General features: G+C 39.7%; 1 protein-coding gene across 4 annotated transcripts in view; it reads left to right on the forward strand.

The window, feature by feature from the left end:
- The window catches only part of KDM1A (lysine demethylase 1A), a 50,688-nt gene that overhangs the window by 31,823 nt on the left and 4,610 nt on the right, over positions 1-14,255 (forward strand). For 3 of the 4 annotated variants that reach the window (XM_087760503.1, XM_087760501.1, XM_087760502.1), the window contains 9 exons: positions 112-202; positions 942-1,076; positions 2,353-2,426; positions 3,128-3,239; positions 3,634-3,766; positions 4,538-4,725; positions 5,185-5,299; positions 9,627-9,754; positions 13,263-13,409. In XM_087760503.1, the coding sequence (XP_087616629.1) occupies positions 112-202; positions 942-1,076; positions 2,353-2,426; positions 3,128-3,239; positions 3,634-3,766; positions 4,538-4,725; positions 5,185-5,299; positions 9,627-9,754; positions 13,263-13,409 (1,123 nt within the window). Of the gene's footprint in view, positions 1-111; positions 203-941; positions 1,077-2,352; positions 2,427-3,127; positions 3,240-3,633; positions 3,767-4,537; positions 4,726-5,184; positions 5,300-9,626; positions 9,755-13,262; positions 13,410-14,255 lie in introns of those variants that run through there. The other variant, XM_087760504.1, reaches the window with a different exon arrangement.

Here is a 14,255-nt window from a genome sequence, read left to right on the forward strand (position 1 = left end):
ATCCCATGACATGTGCTATGATCGCATTACACTAATAGATTGTGATAATGAGTTTTCTCAATAACGCTAGGATTTTATGCTGAACTGACTCTCACTGTTCACCTTTTCCAGATTGCAGGAGAAGCATGTGAAGGATGAGCAGATTGAACACTGGAAGAAAATTGTGAAAACACAAGAGGAATTGAAAGATCTTCTTAACAAGGTCAGATGATGACATGTAGAACAAGAGGATAGCATTGTGTTCCTCAGAAAGTGGCAAAATGTACAAAAACTTACATGGAAAAATATCAGAAAGTTGCCATTAATGCTGTTCTTAAATGTATCTGTTCATTTAAGACCTGCCTAGAAGCACTGTTATGACAAAGGAGCCTCCATTTTTGAGGATGAGCACATAAGTGATTAGGCAGAAAACTGTAAAACATAAGTATGGGAAAAGAAAGGGAGAGGACAGACATGATGAAGTGTTGTGTCATAGCTTCCTTTGGAGATGTTGATAATGACTGAGGCTTTGGTGGGGTTATTTTAAAATGTTTACTTTCTTCACCACAGATCTGATTGGTAATGTAGAAACAGTGTTATAGGCCTACTTACAATGTTTTGGGTTGTGGTAGATGACATCTTTACTTCTCCATGTAAGTTTCTCAAATTCAAAATGTCTTGAGGACAGCTCTCATATTGTAAATTATTTGCAACTTATTTGGTAAGAAATCAGTGATGTTGGGTTTAAGCCATGTTGTTTTGGGGTTGGTGGTATTTATTGTGGTTTCTTGGAGGTAGAATTGCATATAAGTAACATCTGCCAAAACCAGGAAATCTCTTTGGTATAATGGCATAGTTTGAGGTGAATATCCATTTTACACAGTAACTTGCCTGAAATCTATCTTCCTTCTTCTTTTTTTTTTCTCCTTTCTTCCTCCCTTTTCCTACTCCACCTGAAAAAGATGGTGAATTTAAAAGAGAAGATTAAAGAACTTCATCAACAGTATAAGGAAGCATCAGAAGTGAAGCCACCTCGGGATATTACAGCAGAGTTCCTTGTGAAAAGCAAACACAGAGATCTGACTGCGCTTTGCAAGGTAAAGGATGACATACGTACAGCACTTAAGTCAGTGGTTTCTGAGGACTTCAGCAGCCAGATAAAATTAGCTGATATAAATGTTCCCACATCTCTCGCTCTAATCCAGTGCTCTCAAGAGAATGTGATGGATGGTAACTCTGGGCTGTCATACTGATAACAGGGCTGCATTAAGTACCTTTAGGTACCCATCTTTCATGGCTCATGATGGAGAGTATTAAGATGTTGAAGGCTCAGTTTTAGGTAACAGTCTGTGCTGGCTCTGTCAGACAGCATTTAATGTTTTGAAGGCTAAATTTTAGGTCAAACTTGGGTCATTAGTACTGCTGGGTCTCACAGTAGTCTGGAAATAAAATTTGTATTTGAAGAGAGATGCTCTTTCTCTAAGATAAAAAAGGTGGTTTCCTGAGGAAAAGACTTCTTTCTATCCAAAGATTATCATTTACAGAGCTCTATCTTGACAAGCAGAATTAGTCCCCCTTCTGTGTGTATCATGATGTAGAAATATGCCTTAAAAAGGAAACCTTATAAACTATTCTTTCTATGGCAATGGAAGACACCTTGCTAACCCAGGTCAGATAGAAGCAAGGATCATTTTTCAGCTACTTCTTCAACAGAAGATACGTACCTTTATTTCAAAGCCCGATGTGTTTGTGTATCCATAAGTAGCAGATCTTCTGTTTTGTCACCAATGAACAGCTTTGTGCTCTTGTCACTGTTATTGGACACTCCAAATTATTCTGCCTTGAAGGAAAATGATTGTTGCCTTTATACCTAGTTCTACTAATGTCTTTTAAAATGAGAAAGAAAAAAACCTCTGAAAGAAGCTTGAATTAGGTCATGTCTTTGCATTTTGCATGATTGCTTCTGCTTTGCAAAACTGTGTTTGATATTAACTATAATATTTTAAGAGAGAAAGAAGAATAGAAATAACATTTTGTGCAATATGAAAAAGCTCTCAGTACCATAGGGACCCTTTAAAATACCAGGACTGTAACGGACCTTCATGTTCTCCAGATCTGAGTGTTTAAATTCCTGAAATATTAGCATACTCATCTGTTCTGCAGTGTGGCGTAGACTTCTGTATATTCGAACAGCAGAAGGACAAAATGTGGTGGATTAAATGTTTAAAAAATAAAGAACTTGATTTAGATTGCACTAAAACCATGAATCTTCCACTGACTTCTCTTGAGATTAGGTCCAGTCTGATGCTACTTGATGTCTTTAAGTCCTTTTACATGTAAGCTGATTTTAATGTTAGCTTTTAATCTTATTAGGAGTATGATGAATTGGCAGAAACACAAGGAAAGCTGGAAGAGAAGTTACAAGAACTTGAAGCCAATCCACCGAGGTAAAGATGCAAACTATAAAAATAAATGCTCAGGAAAGCAGGTTTTTTGCTGCTTTTCACTGAGTTTCAAAAATGCTATGGTAAGCTTTCTTTTAATTATGGTAACTCAAGGGGTTAGGAACGTACAAACACAAAGTTTGAGCTCGCTCGGTTTTAGAACTTATCTTCCTCATTTTTAGAGGTGACTTGGACAGAAAAGGTGGCTCTTAGCTGGGGTGCATTACAGTATAAATTCTTACTGTAACCAGTACCTGAGCTCAGGAAGCCTCTGAGATTTGAAATCCCCATCAATAATGATAGCATACTAATCCTGCTTGTTTTTGCAGAATATTGTTTTGTGCTCTGTGTGATTATGCTAGGTTTTTAGGCGTCTTATTTACACATGCTACTTCAGCCATTATTTATGTAACTTTTTTTTTTATTTCTGAAGTGATGTTTCTAGCTTCACTTGGAATATTTTACATGAACTCTACTTTGAAAATGTGAATTTGCCAGGTTTTGATATTCAGCTTTCATGAAGGAGGTCCGAATGTTTGAAACAGAATCTGCTTGTGTTCTTTTTTAATTTTTTTATTTCTCCACTAAGGAGGGACTCAAACAAAAAAGACTGTGAATAAATTTTCAAAAGTAATGCATTTGCAACATCCTACTCTAGCAAACTAAATGTCTTTTGTGTTATGGTTTTTTTTTTTTTTTCCTAGTGATGTTTATCTATCATCGAGAGACAGGCAAATACTTGACTGGCATTTTGCAAACCTAGAATTTGCTAATGCTACACCCCTATCAACGCTTTCATTGAAGCACTGGGACCAGGTAGCTAATTAATGTATTCATTCAGCAATACACTAGAAATTTAAGCTATATTTATTTCATTGTCATGGAAGCTTCTCTATGTTAACAGTTTCTAAACCCTTAAGTGCTATCTGCTTTTATGCGATACTGAGCTCTTACATGATGATTATTTGCTGATGAAATTCCAGACAGCTTTTTGTTAGTTCCAAAGCAATCTCTAATAATACTGTCTACTGAAAGTTCCTGTACTTACTACTTGACTAATAAACAGAAAGGGTTTCAAATTTATTTGACTTACTCTTTGAAAAAAAGTTTTTTGAAAACAATGTTGTCGTTGTGTAAAGTTGCTGATTATTTTCTATCAAATTATATGATTTCATTATAAATGCATGCTTGTTATGCATCTTCATTTTAGGATGATGACTTTGAGTTCACAGGCAGTCACTTGACTGTGAGGAATGGATATTCCTGTGTGCCGGTAGCCTTGGCAGAAGGGTTGGATATTAAATTAAACACAGCAGTTCGACAGGTTCGCTATACAGCATCAGGTAAATGAAACCACCTCCTCCAGAAAACTGCTCTGAGGGAGTACGATCATAGTAATAAGATTTCTGTGCTTCTGGAAGCAGATGTGAAGACTGATCTCATAAAAACCTTCCCATTATATGTTTTGGGTTAGATAAACAGCCACATTTCTTATTGTGATTAATTGTGAAGGAAGCTGTTAGAGATTTATTAATCTTTAATGTTTTTTGCTTATTTCTGTGGCTGGTTTGACGCCATCCCTTTCAGTTGTATTTCCTGGTGCACAAGTTCACGTTCATTCTCCCACTTCTTTACTTCATTGATCGAAGCGTTTGGAGTAAGAGGTCTTGGGCTGCTTAAGACTTGGTGCCACAGGACCTGGTATTAGAAGTATAAATGAATGTAATATGGACTCAAACAAATGGAAGGAATGTATCTTTTTGTTGGTCGTCAAAACATTGGGCTCAGGAAACTGTCAACTGGGAGAGCAACTCAATGAGAGGCTCACTCTCTACTTGCTATTTATTTATGCATATATTTAAATATCATTTCCTGGCCTAGATGAACCTTTAGGCTTATCCCAGTGTGGCCATTTTCAGATGCTGTGTAAATTACACTTTCTGGAATTGAGCTATGTGACCAGTAATGTTCACTTGCCTACAAGTTAAGTAATTGTTAGTGTAAAGCTGTCTCCATAAGCAAAATGTCTTCTGCTGTGGGTATGTTTTTAATTTTTAATCCACTTCTCTTGCCTCCTGGCCTACTAAATGATTGTTTTTCTCTCTCCTTTCCAGGCTGTGAAGTGATAGCTGTAAATACCCGATCTACTAGCCAGACTTTCATTTACAAATGCGATGCTGTGCTGTGTACTCTTCCCTTGGGAGTATTGAAGCAGCAGCCGCCAGCAGTACAGTTTGTGCCGCCTCTTCCCGAGTGGAAAACTTCCGCAGTGCAGCGTATGGGCTTTGGCAACCTTAACAAGGTGACTTGGTCATTGAGGGAACTGCAGCAGACCAGGGGTTGCGATACGTGGAATCTGAAATGTGTGTGGAATATGTATGGTGGATGAGAGGAAGAATGGTTTTTCCACTGCTGTTTTGCTAGATTTTGATGCTGAAAATTATCTGAAGGACTCTAAGGACCTCTCCTCGATTTCCCCACACAATTTTTAAATAGTTAAATTTCAGGAGTAGGTTGACTCAATATGTCTGCTGTAGCTTGTTAACCAGCAAGTTTGTAAACTATGAGAGCATACTAACCTATGGAAGGCAGTATAGGTATACACCTTTATGTATTATGTATACGCAGTATGTATTCACCAGATTTTCCTTTCTTGACCTTTCCAGTGATAAACATCAATGAGTGTAATTATTTTTATTTTTATTTTTATTTTTGTTTTTTCTGTGTGCTCTTCCTAACTCTTGATTCTTTTTTTTTCTAGGTTGTGTTATGTTTTGATCGTGTGTTCTGGGATCCAAGTGTCAATTTGTTTGGTCATGTTGGTAGCACTACTGCAAGCAGAGGAGAACTCTTTCTGTTTTGGAACCTGTACAAAGGTAACTGTGGTGCATGTCTGCTTCTGCCAGTGTCTTATTTGTGTAGTTTCAGATCTAGAAAAGAGCACTTTTAAAGATGCTGTTACTGTTCACATGTGCACATGATAAGAAGATAGTATTTGTAGGAAGACAAATGGAAGCAGAGAGCACCACTGACTTGCAAACAATTCTGTAGTAAATTAGGGCAGGACATGGATGAGTATGAGTTTTACTAATGCTGAATTCCAGGCTATGTCTGTTAAATTGCGTTGCTACCGATCTACTGTAACACTTGCATTTTTATAGGCTGCTTTATTGTCTCACACCTTGGTGAAGTTGTCCTGTGTTGTCTTAGTTAAGTATCGACTTTGTCAGGAGAATGTAGTGAGTTCTCCAAGACAAGGGTGATTTGTCTCTGTAGCATTCCTGAATTAAAACCTTTTTCTTGATTCATAAGTGTCTTTGAAATAGAGTTTCTCTCTGGCCTCTTGGAACGTTGTTTGAGCCCTTCCCCTCTTTCACTAAGCTGCTCATGCAAAGGGGACTGGCATCCAGTTTAGTCTCAGTTTTGAAAACCTCAGCTTACTGGATGTTTTTCAAGTTGAACTGGCAGTTTGAAGCCAGACCTCTTTCATGGGGCTGTCTGTCTAATCTGGGATGATTTGATAACTGTAGATGAGCCTCTTTCATCTATGACCTCAAGTCCTTTCTTGTGCAGGTGACTTTGCTGCCCAGGAAAGTGTCTAGGAACTAACCAAGATAAATTACATTTTTTTCTCAGATGTAAGGGGTGCTGTTGACTTGTGTATTCTCTTATGCAGCTGAGCTGCAGAACTCAGTGCTCGGAGGTTATCCTGTTCAGTTTCTCGGGGGGTGCAGCGCAGCCTTTACAGAGTATTGAACACTCAGATTTCAGTGGAGCAGATTAGAGGCTGTGTGATAGCTCCGTTCCTCTTGCTGAGCATTACCATTCCAGCTTGATGAGCTGCAGGCCCATCCATATGGTTAAGATGCAGTGTGCCCTGGAGGAAAGGCAAGCTGTGGCGTCTCAGTTTGTTGAATGGATGACCTTGTTTCCTGTTTTGAGCAGCAAAGCGGCTGTGACTGTAGACTGTGGGTCTCAGACTGACAGATAATTTTAGAAGTCCTCTTTAGAAAATGCTTAAGTAGGGAAAAGGTATTGCTCTGCCTGTTTCTACAGCTGGACTTTGCCATTAGTAGTTTTGTTTTACCTGCAGCTGGTGTCTGCCACAAGAGGTTGTCGAAAGATATTTTCAGTAAGCGTAGTGTTTTTGTTCATTGCCGTTTACCATACTAAAAGCAAAAGTGTATATACAGTGAGCACTATTAAATGAGTTACTGTTCTTGCAGATGACTGTTCAAAGTACCAGTGGGTTTTCTTCCACTCTATCATGGGCAGGCCAGGTTTTTCTTTTAACTGGAGAAAACTGCTGCGCAAAGAAGGTGCCGTTCTAGGGTATTAATTGTTAAAATGTTTGATAAGACTTGACTGGAGAAATACAAGTAATGAACCTTGGATAACAAGGCTGTTCATGTGTCTGCTTTTGTGGCTTTAAGATGGCTCTGTTACACACTTAACAAGTAGTGTTGAGGTTTTGGTTTACATGGAAAGACCGTCTCACATACAAAGATTTTGCTGCTAGATGCAAAACTTTCCTCCCCATGAAAATAGGCAGAGCACGCAGAAATAAAATAGAAATGCAATAAAATCCTGTGCTAAAGCACAAGTCAGGTGGCTGAAATTGAAAAAATCAATTACCGTTTCTCGTGGATAGTTAGGTGGCAGTTAATGTGATTACACTGTGAAATATTAAAGTAGACCTGACTGAACTTGTGAAGCTGTTATTTATTTCTTTCACATTCTGTATTTCTGTTGCCATAGCATTTTGGGCAGAGACTATTTAAACTGAACAGATTGGAGAACAATTATTAATCCAGAAACAAAAAAACTGGAAGTATCACAGCACATGCTGTGTTAGCTCTGTGGAAGTTCTTTAAAGGTCTCGTGTTGGCAGAGATCAAGTGGTCTCTGAGAAGTGTTTAAAGGTAGTGGGTGAATGGAGTGAAAGGCAGATGAAGAGACTGCACGTTTGTACTGCTGTGGGGTGACCTGTTGTAGCTCAGACAGGAATCTTCCCCGTGGTTTAAGTCTAGTTCAGGTAAACGGGTAGCCTCAGGAGCGCTATGCGTGTCCTGGAGCAGCTGGCCTGTGCTGTGGGTGCCTCTTGCTCTGTCGTGCTGTTGGGTTGGTGTCGTAGCCATGCAGACACGCTTTAAGATGGAGAGACTCCATCAGCACAGGGCAGAGGAACTCCTGGCAGAAATGCTCAGTGTTTTCTGGAAGTCCAGTGACATTTCAGGCTCTGTTTTCTTGCCTGGCTCTTCTGTTTTTCCTAGACACATGTGATGAAAAAGATGAGACCCTTTCTCCGTCATAGTTTTGTGGTTACTCGCTGTTCTCTGGCTAAGCCACGTTCTCGGCTTGCTGTTTGGTATCAAGGCTCAGTAAAGATCACTGCCTCAAGGAGAGGATTTTTTGTGGAGCTGTGACACATGTTCATCATGCAAGAAGCTTTTCTGAGCAGCGCTTTGGTATTTGCGTAGCAAAATAGTCACTGTTGTGGTACAGCCTTGTGGCTCTCTGTTACAGCTCTGAATTAATCCAGGTGACTGTATAGCAACATTTTTGGGTCTGTAAATGCTTACAAAACAGGGTCTCACACTTGGAAAGGCAGGATTTCCATAAAAATATTTTGGGGTTGTCTGAATACAAGTTTTCATGAACAAATTCACTGGAAGCTGCATTTTGAATACGTAGTTGTTCCATCAAGAAAAAATATGTTGACCGAATAACAGCTGAAAACTTCAGGGATTTCATTGTGTCAAGGATGGCAAACTAGGAAAAACTTCGCTGCTGAAATTACAAGAAAAAATTCCCAATGCCTATGGATGATAGGAAACCAGTTTTTTGTTCAATTGTTTGGAAGACTAGGCTTAATCTTTCAGAAACTGGAGTTTAACTAGAGGAGCAATCCTGTATCTTTTTTCTCTAATAAACTGCTTCTAGTCCCAGAGGTCCTGCATATTGAAGTGTCTTAGTAGTATCTTGAGTAGTGTAATCTTTGTAGTAATAACAGCCTTACTAGTCTAGCTTCTTCAGAATTCCAAAGACACTTGTTTTTAACTAGAATATATTATTGGGTCTTCCAGCCTGTGTATCACAGCTGAACTTCAGCCAGTTTTCTTTAAAGAGCAGTAACTTGATGGGAATGTGTACCAGGAGATCTCTGTATATACCAGAAGATAAGGAATTCACTAATCATATTGGAAACCTGCACAAAAGTTAAAGCCAAATTTTTAACAAGGACTTTATTTCCCATTTCAATATGCATGACATCTGTTTCTAGCTGTAGTTTTTCCTTTGCTAAATTTAGGAGTTCATAAATATCTCCAGGAGGAGAAAGATCAACTGAGAGAGTTTTCACTCAGTAACCGTGCTCGGGCCGGAGTCACTTCTTGTAAATGCATGTTTCTTGCCATTGGGTTATTTTGGTAGCTCTTCAATACTTACCTAAGATTTTCCTTGAATTTGTGACTACCAAAAATATATGCTTAGTCTTACCATAGCTGGGCAGAGGTAAAATGACCTCATCTATTTGTTTGTATATCCTATGATCCCATTAGCACTCTTCACCAGAGCATCACGTGGGCAGCTGGGTTATGTGATATCTGTCCCTTTGACTTCTGAATTCTTCTCAGAATTGCTGCTTTTCTGGATATCGTTCTACTGTTCATAGTTTCCACTCCATTGAGATTATTTAATGTGAATGTGCATTGGTAATGAAGAAATCTAGATACTTGGTATGAGTGAAGTACTTACACAGGTAACTGAACTGCTATGCTGATGTTAATCATACTTCAATTAGATTGTTTGGAAAGTATCGAGTTCCCTTAAATGTAGCACAGATGACTGTTAAATCCCAGCGAAACTCCTGTGTCGAGCAAGTGGTGTCTTCACTAAAGAAAACCTTTCCTCTCTTCTGCATCCTGTACTTCCTGATGGGTGTATTTAATTTTTAATACATCAGCTCTCTTGAGAATTCTAAATAGTACCATAGCATATATTAATTCATTTTCTTTTTGGTAATTTGACATGATGGTGGAAGATTTAGGACTGCTTTTGTTGGGTTTGTTTCGTTTTTAACCTCATGACTTAGCTGCAGATCTACACCTATTCAAGTCCAACTTGTCTGATTAAAATGTTCGGTTTCAATAATTCAATTGTTTTTTTCTCTCTCCTTCCTCAACCCCCTCACCCCGCCCCCAGCACCAATTTTGTTGGCCTTGGTAGCAGGCGAAGCAGCAGGGATCATGGAAAATATCAGTGATGATGTCATTGTCGGACGGTGCCTTGCCATCCTCAAAGGCATCTTTGGTAGCAGCGCTGTGCCGCAGGTTAGTACAGACCAGCCTCTTTGGGCGGCTCCTCTGCAGTTCGGAATGCGCTGCAATTCTCAGTAGCTCGGCTGCAGTATTGAGCTGTTTGGTGTATGTACCGCCTTTTGGTTGTTCAGGGTGTTTGGGGAGGAGGGGTTCTTTGTGGGTCTGGGGTTGGTTTTTTTTGTGGGGTTTGGGTTTGTTGGGGTTTTTTTGTGAAGATTGTCTTAGACCGAGTAAGACTCTAGCTTTTTCAGAGTGTCAAATACTTCAGTTAATTTTCTACCTTTTACATTTCTGGGGTTACAGCAGTAACTAGTCCGTGGCTAGTGACAGCACTGCTTAGGTACTCCCTGCCATGCTCTGCACCTTCTCTAAGTACAGTAAAGCTCTTGACCAATGAACTCCACAAAGAAACTGGTTTGGCTGGAAAATAACTGAAGGGAAGGAAGGGAGTAAAGGCAATCTTCCATCTGGATCAGTTCCCTGTGCAGCTAGCCAACGGTTATTTAGGCACAGTAAGTGTAACAGGAATGGTTAGTGAAGGGGGAGTTTAGAAAATACTTAAATATTACTCAAAAAAAAGAAGCTTGTGTACTTAAGACATCAATTTGGAAAGCCATATAGCTGTTCAACCTACAGTGTGTGTGACTGAGTTGAATACTTGGTCTGTTCTCCTGACAGGCAGTGTGGAAGCTGTTCTTATAAACGGCATTGGTTGGAAAGAAATAGCTCTGGTCCACTGGGACTTCTGTGCAGTAAAGTAATAGAAAAAATATATGTTAACTTTACTATATCAGTCTCCTCTGAGCATTTGGCCAGGTGTAAATTGGACTGTTTACTTGCTTGGTATTTCACATGAGGAATAGATTTAAACCATTGTCTTTATTGTAGAATACTTGTAGAGCTCTTTTTGAACACAGCTTTATCATCCCTAGTATTTTAATGCTTTCTGTATGGCGGACAAATCCTTACAGCTGACTGTAAGCATGGATTTTTAGTTAACGAGTGGATCTCATATTTTGGAAATGCACAATCGGTTGAATTTTACGTCTCAGACTGGAGAACACAAGAGAAGGAAACCCCAGGCTTGCCTTCCTGATAAACCCCCAGCTCCTTCTCTGAACTCTCAGAGGACAATTCTAGTTCCTAATGAGATCTTTCTTTGAGAGGAGCTCTGAGACTTTCCTGTCTGCAGGTGCTGTAGAAACCATGTAGTGTGTAGAAATCACTCTCGAGTGAGCCAAGAGTGAAGTGTTTTACTGCGGCTGCTCTCTAGTAGGGTTTTCAAGTGAAAAAAATACACACTAGCAAATTGCAGAATCTCGAGAACTATGGATTCTACTGTAGATAAACATCAAATTTAGAGAACTTATTTGAACTTTTAAAATATTTTAGTGCATTAACAGATAATCCCCTGTGCATGACTCCATATCTGGTCAGTCATTCAAAGGCGGCAGTTATCGGTTGTGATAAGTGAGATCTCTAAGTGAGTCTCTGTTTTAATGTATTCACAGTTCGGGTGCTTATGTACTACGAGCACTTGATAGCAGAGAGGTTTGCTGGAGGCTGTCTTCTGGACAGCCATTCATCAGTCGGCATAAACTGCACTCTCATCCATTGTGTTGGATGAACAACGGTGTCTGTTGCTGTGCGAGTGCAGTTCCTTGTGTCTGCCCAAAACAGGGGAGCGGAAAAGTTAAACAAAAGCAACAGTTCATTCATTGCAATGTGAGCCATCCTCCTCGTTCCTGTGCTACTTCTTATTACTGTCTTATTTTTTCTTTCTGATTTGGTTTTCATTTCCCAAAGGCAGATATAACCACTTTTTCACCCTGCTGTTCTTCAGCACATGGAAATTTTTTTCAACTGTGCTGAGCAGCTAACCTCTGCAAGCTTCACGTCCTCTCTAGAACAGGGTTCCAGTTTTGTATCGCTTCTGTTGTAGTACATGTTTTATCCTCTAACCATCCTTCTCTTTGTTCACAGGGAATCCTAATTACAGCGTTTGCTTGTCAGGATGAAAATAAAAGTTGACTCATACCCACACACGGGTGTGTGGGCACATGCACACCACAGTTACTGTTTGGACTGGTGCAGTCTCAGTACTGGGGAACCGGTACTTTCGTGTTCTGCTCTACAATTATGTCTGGGTTAGCCATACCTTCAAAACTACCTCAGTGAAGTAAAATTTCTATCTGGCTTTATTCCCTGTTAGACTGCAATGCTTCATTTGAGAGAATTAAGAAATTTATGAAATGCCTCAAAGTTTTCTTTGTCAGATATACGTGTGATCACATACAGTGCCATCACAGTGGTCTCCATCCAACAAGAACGGAAATGTGAGGTTACTTTTTTCTCAAAAGCAGGCAATATGTGAGGGCTGGCTCATCACTCCGTTCCGTAGCTTTTGGATAAAAAAGTGCTGAAAATTGTGGTGAGGAATTTTCTCAATTAAGTCATCAGACCATACTGGGAGATGTGGTCTCCAACCCCCAGTGGTGTCTTACACCTTGGAACATGGCCCCAGTCCTCTGTGGCCTTGCCACAGACTCAGCAGAAGGCATCAAATATAGTCCAGCTGAGGCCAGCCTCGGAGAGATCATCTCAGATCTGTCAGCGTTGGGGTCCAGGAGACTTCCCTTGCCATGAGGTGGTACGGTGCCTGCTGGACTGGCTTCTGGATAACGCCCTTGCTAGATAGAGCCTATTTCTCTTCCTTTGTGGGAAGATGTGTTCAAGTAGAAACAATTCCATGAAATATCTTTGTGCCTGAGGAGAGGAGATGAGGTTCCTGCCTTGATGTTTGCATTTTTACAGGGTGTGATTCCTGTTAAAACTCAGTAACACATTTGAACAGAGTCCGGGCTATTTTAAGATTCACATCCATCAGTGTTATGTCCGCAAGGTTATGAAGATGTCCCATTTTCTCTTGACTGCTGTTACGCCTTAGAGTGATACTGGTTTGAGTTCTGGTGATGCTCTCACTGTTGCATCTTTCAGTGGAATATCTTTCATCATGACTATTACCTTGGCAAACCAGATGGATTGGAGAAATGTAGGTGTTTGTGTAGGTGCCCTTCATGCAGTCGTTTTCTCAGATGAATTACAGACCTTATATAGGCCTATATCATAGCCAGATCAGAAGACATACTCAGATGAGCTGTGGCTGAAAGAAAGTAAAGGAGTAGGAAGCGTGCATTGTCATTATGTTGATAATAGGAGAAGAAACAGAGCGAACAGTACACAGTGTGCACATAGAGCTGACTACAAAGTCTGAGTTCCAGTGCAGAAGCTATGTGCGGTAGGTTGTCGCAACAGCGGAAAGAATTAAGGTATTGCTGCCAAAGACAAATTATTTACCTTAGTATGTGTTATCCTGGAGTATAAACTTGGAGTTCCACCATTAACATTACTCCAAGGACTTTGTGTCTTTTATTCTTGCAATTTGCATCTTTTGTATTTTGCACTAACTGTAGAACTTGCACTGTGTCAACAGCTGAAGTTTCTGTCTTGTCTCACTCAGCCTAAAGAGACTGTGGTGTCCCGCTGGCGGGCTGACCCGTGGGCCCGGGGATCGTACTCCTATGTAGCAGCTGGATCTTCTGGAAATGACTATGATTTGATGGCTCAGCCAATTACTCCAGGGCCAGCCATTCCAGGTGCTCCTCAGGTGAGAGATGTCTCCATGCTTTTTAGAAAAACCTCAAAACAGGATGATTTTTCTAAGTAATTTGCCTACATATCTAAACACAAGTTTAGATAACTTGTGTCTTCTGATGAATTATTAGAATCTGTAAAATAATTCAGATTTCTATCCGTGAATTCTGCCTTCCCAGGTTTGGTGTCATTTGTTTACTAGAAAAAGAGCGGTTTCATTCAGAAAGTCAATTTGGTAATATCTGAAGAGAGTATTATAATATTATACGTTTATTGTGTTTCATACGCCATATTTATGTTGTCCATCACCATATTTAAGTGAGTTGTAGCGATTTGAAAGAGGGTGAAGGCCAGAGGGAGAGGAATCAAAAGGTCTCTCCCAAATTGGGAGCGAACACAATGAAGGCGTAAGTCATCTCCAGTGCACTTTGAGAGGATGAAGTTCTTTTTCTAGTGATACAAGTCATTAATAAACATAGCTATGGATAAAATGATTCTCCGCCGAGTATAATATATGAAAGTCTGTTTTTCTCCTACTTTTTATTACACTGTCAGTAGTTGGTTTAGGTCTCAGTTTAAAGAGAAACTGCTAATTTAAGTGAATTGCTGAAGTTTTTGTTTGCTTACTGTGCTAGAGTTCATGTCCCCGGATCAGAAACCATCATTATTCTTCAACACGTTTAACAGTTTGGCTGCAGAATTATAGATACAACATTCAAACGCTTTTTCACTATACAGCTGGGGACATTAATCTCCTCTGCTTATCTGGTTCTGAAAGTATTGCTTTTCAAGTAGAGCTTTATTATCTTTGTATCAGAGCAAAGGTATCAGCAAATAATTGCAAAATATTTCCTCGTGT

Source organism: Nipponia nippon, unplaced genomic scaffold, assembly GCF_047370975.1.
Source record: "Nipponia nippon isolate SJK-2023a ecotype South Korea unplaced genomic scaffold, ASM4737097v1 scaffold_23, whole genome shotgun sequence".
Classification (NCBI taxonomy): Eukaryota; Metazoa; Chordata; class Aves; order Pelecaniformes; family Threskiornithidae; genus Nipponia; species Nipponia nippon.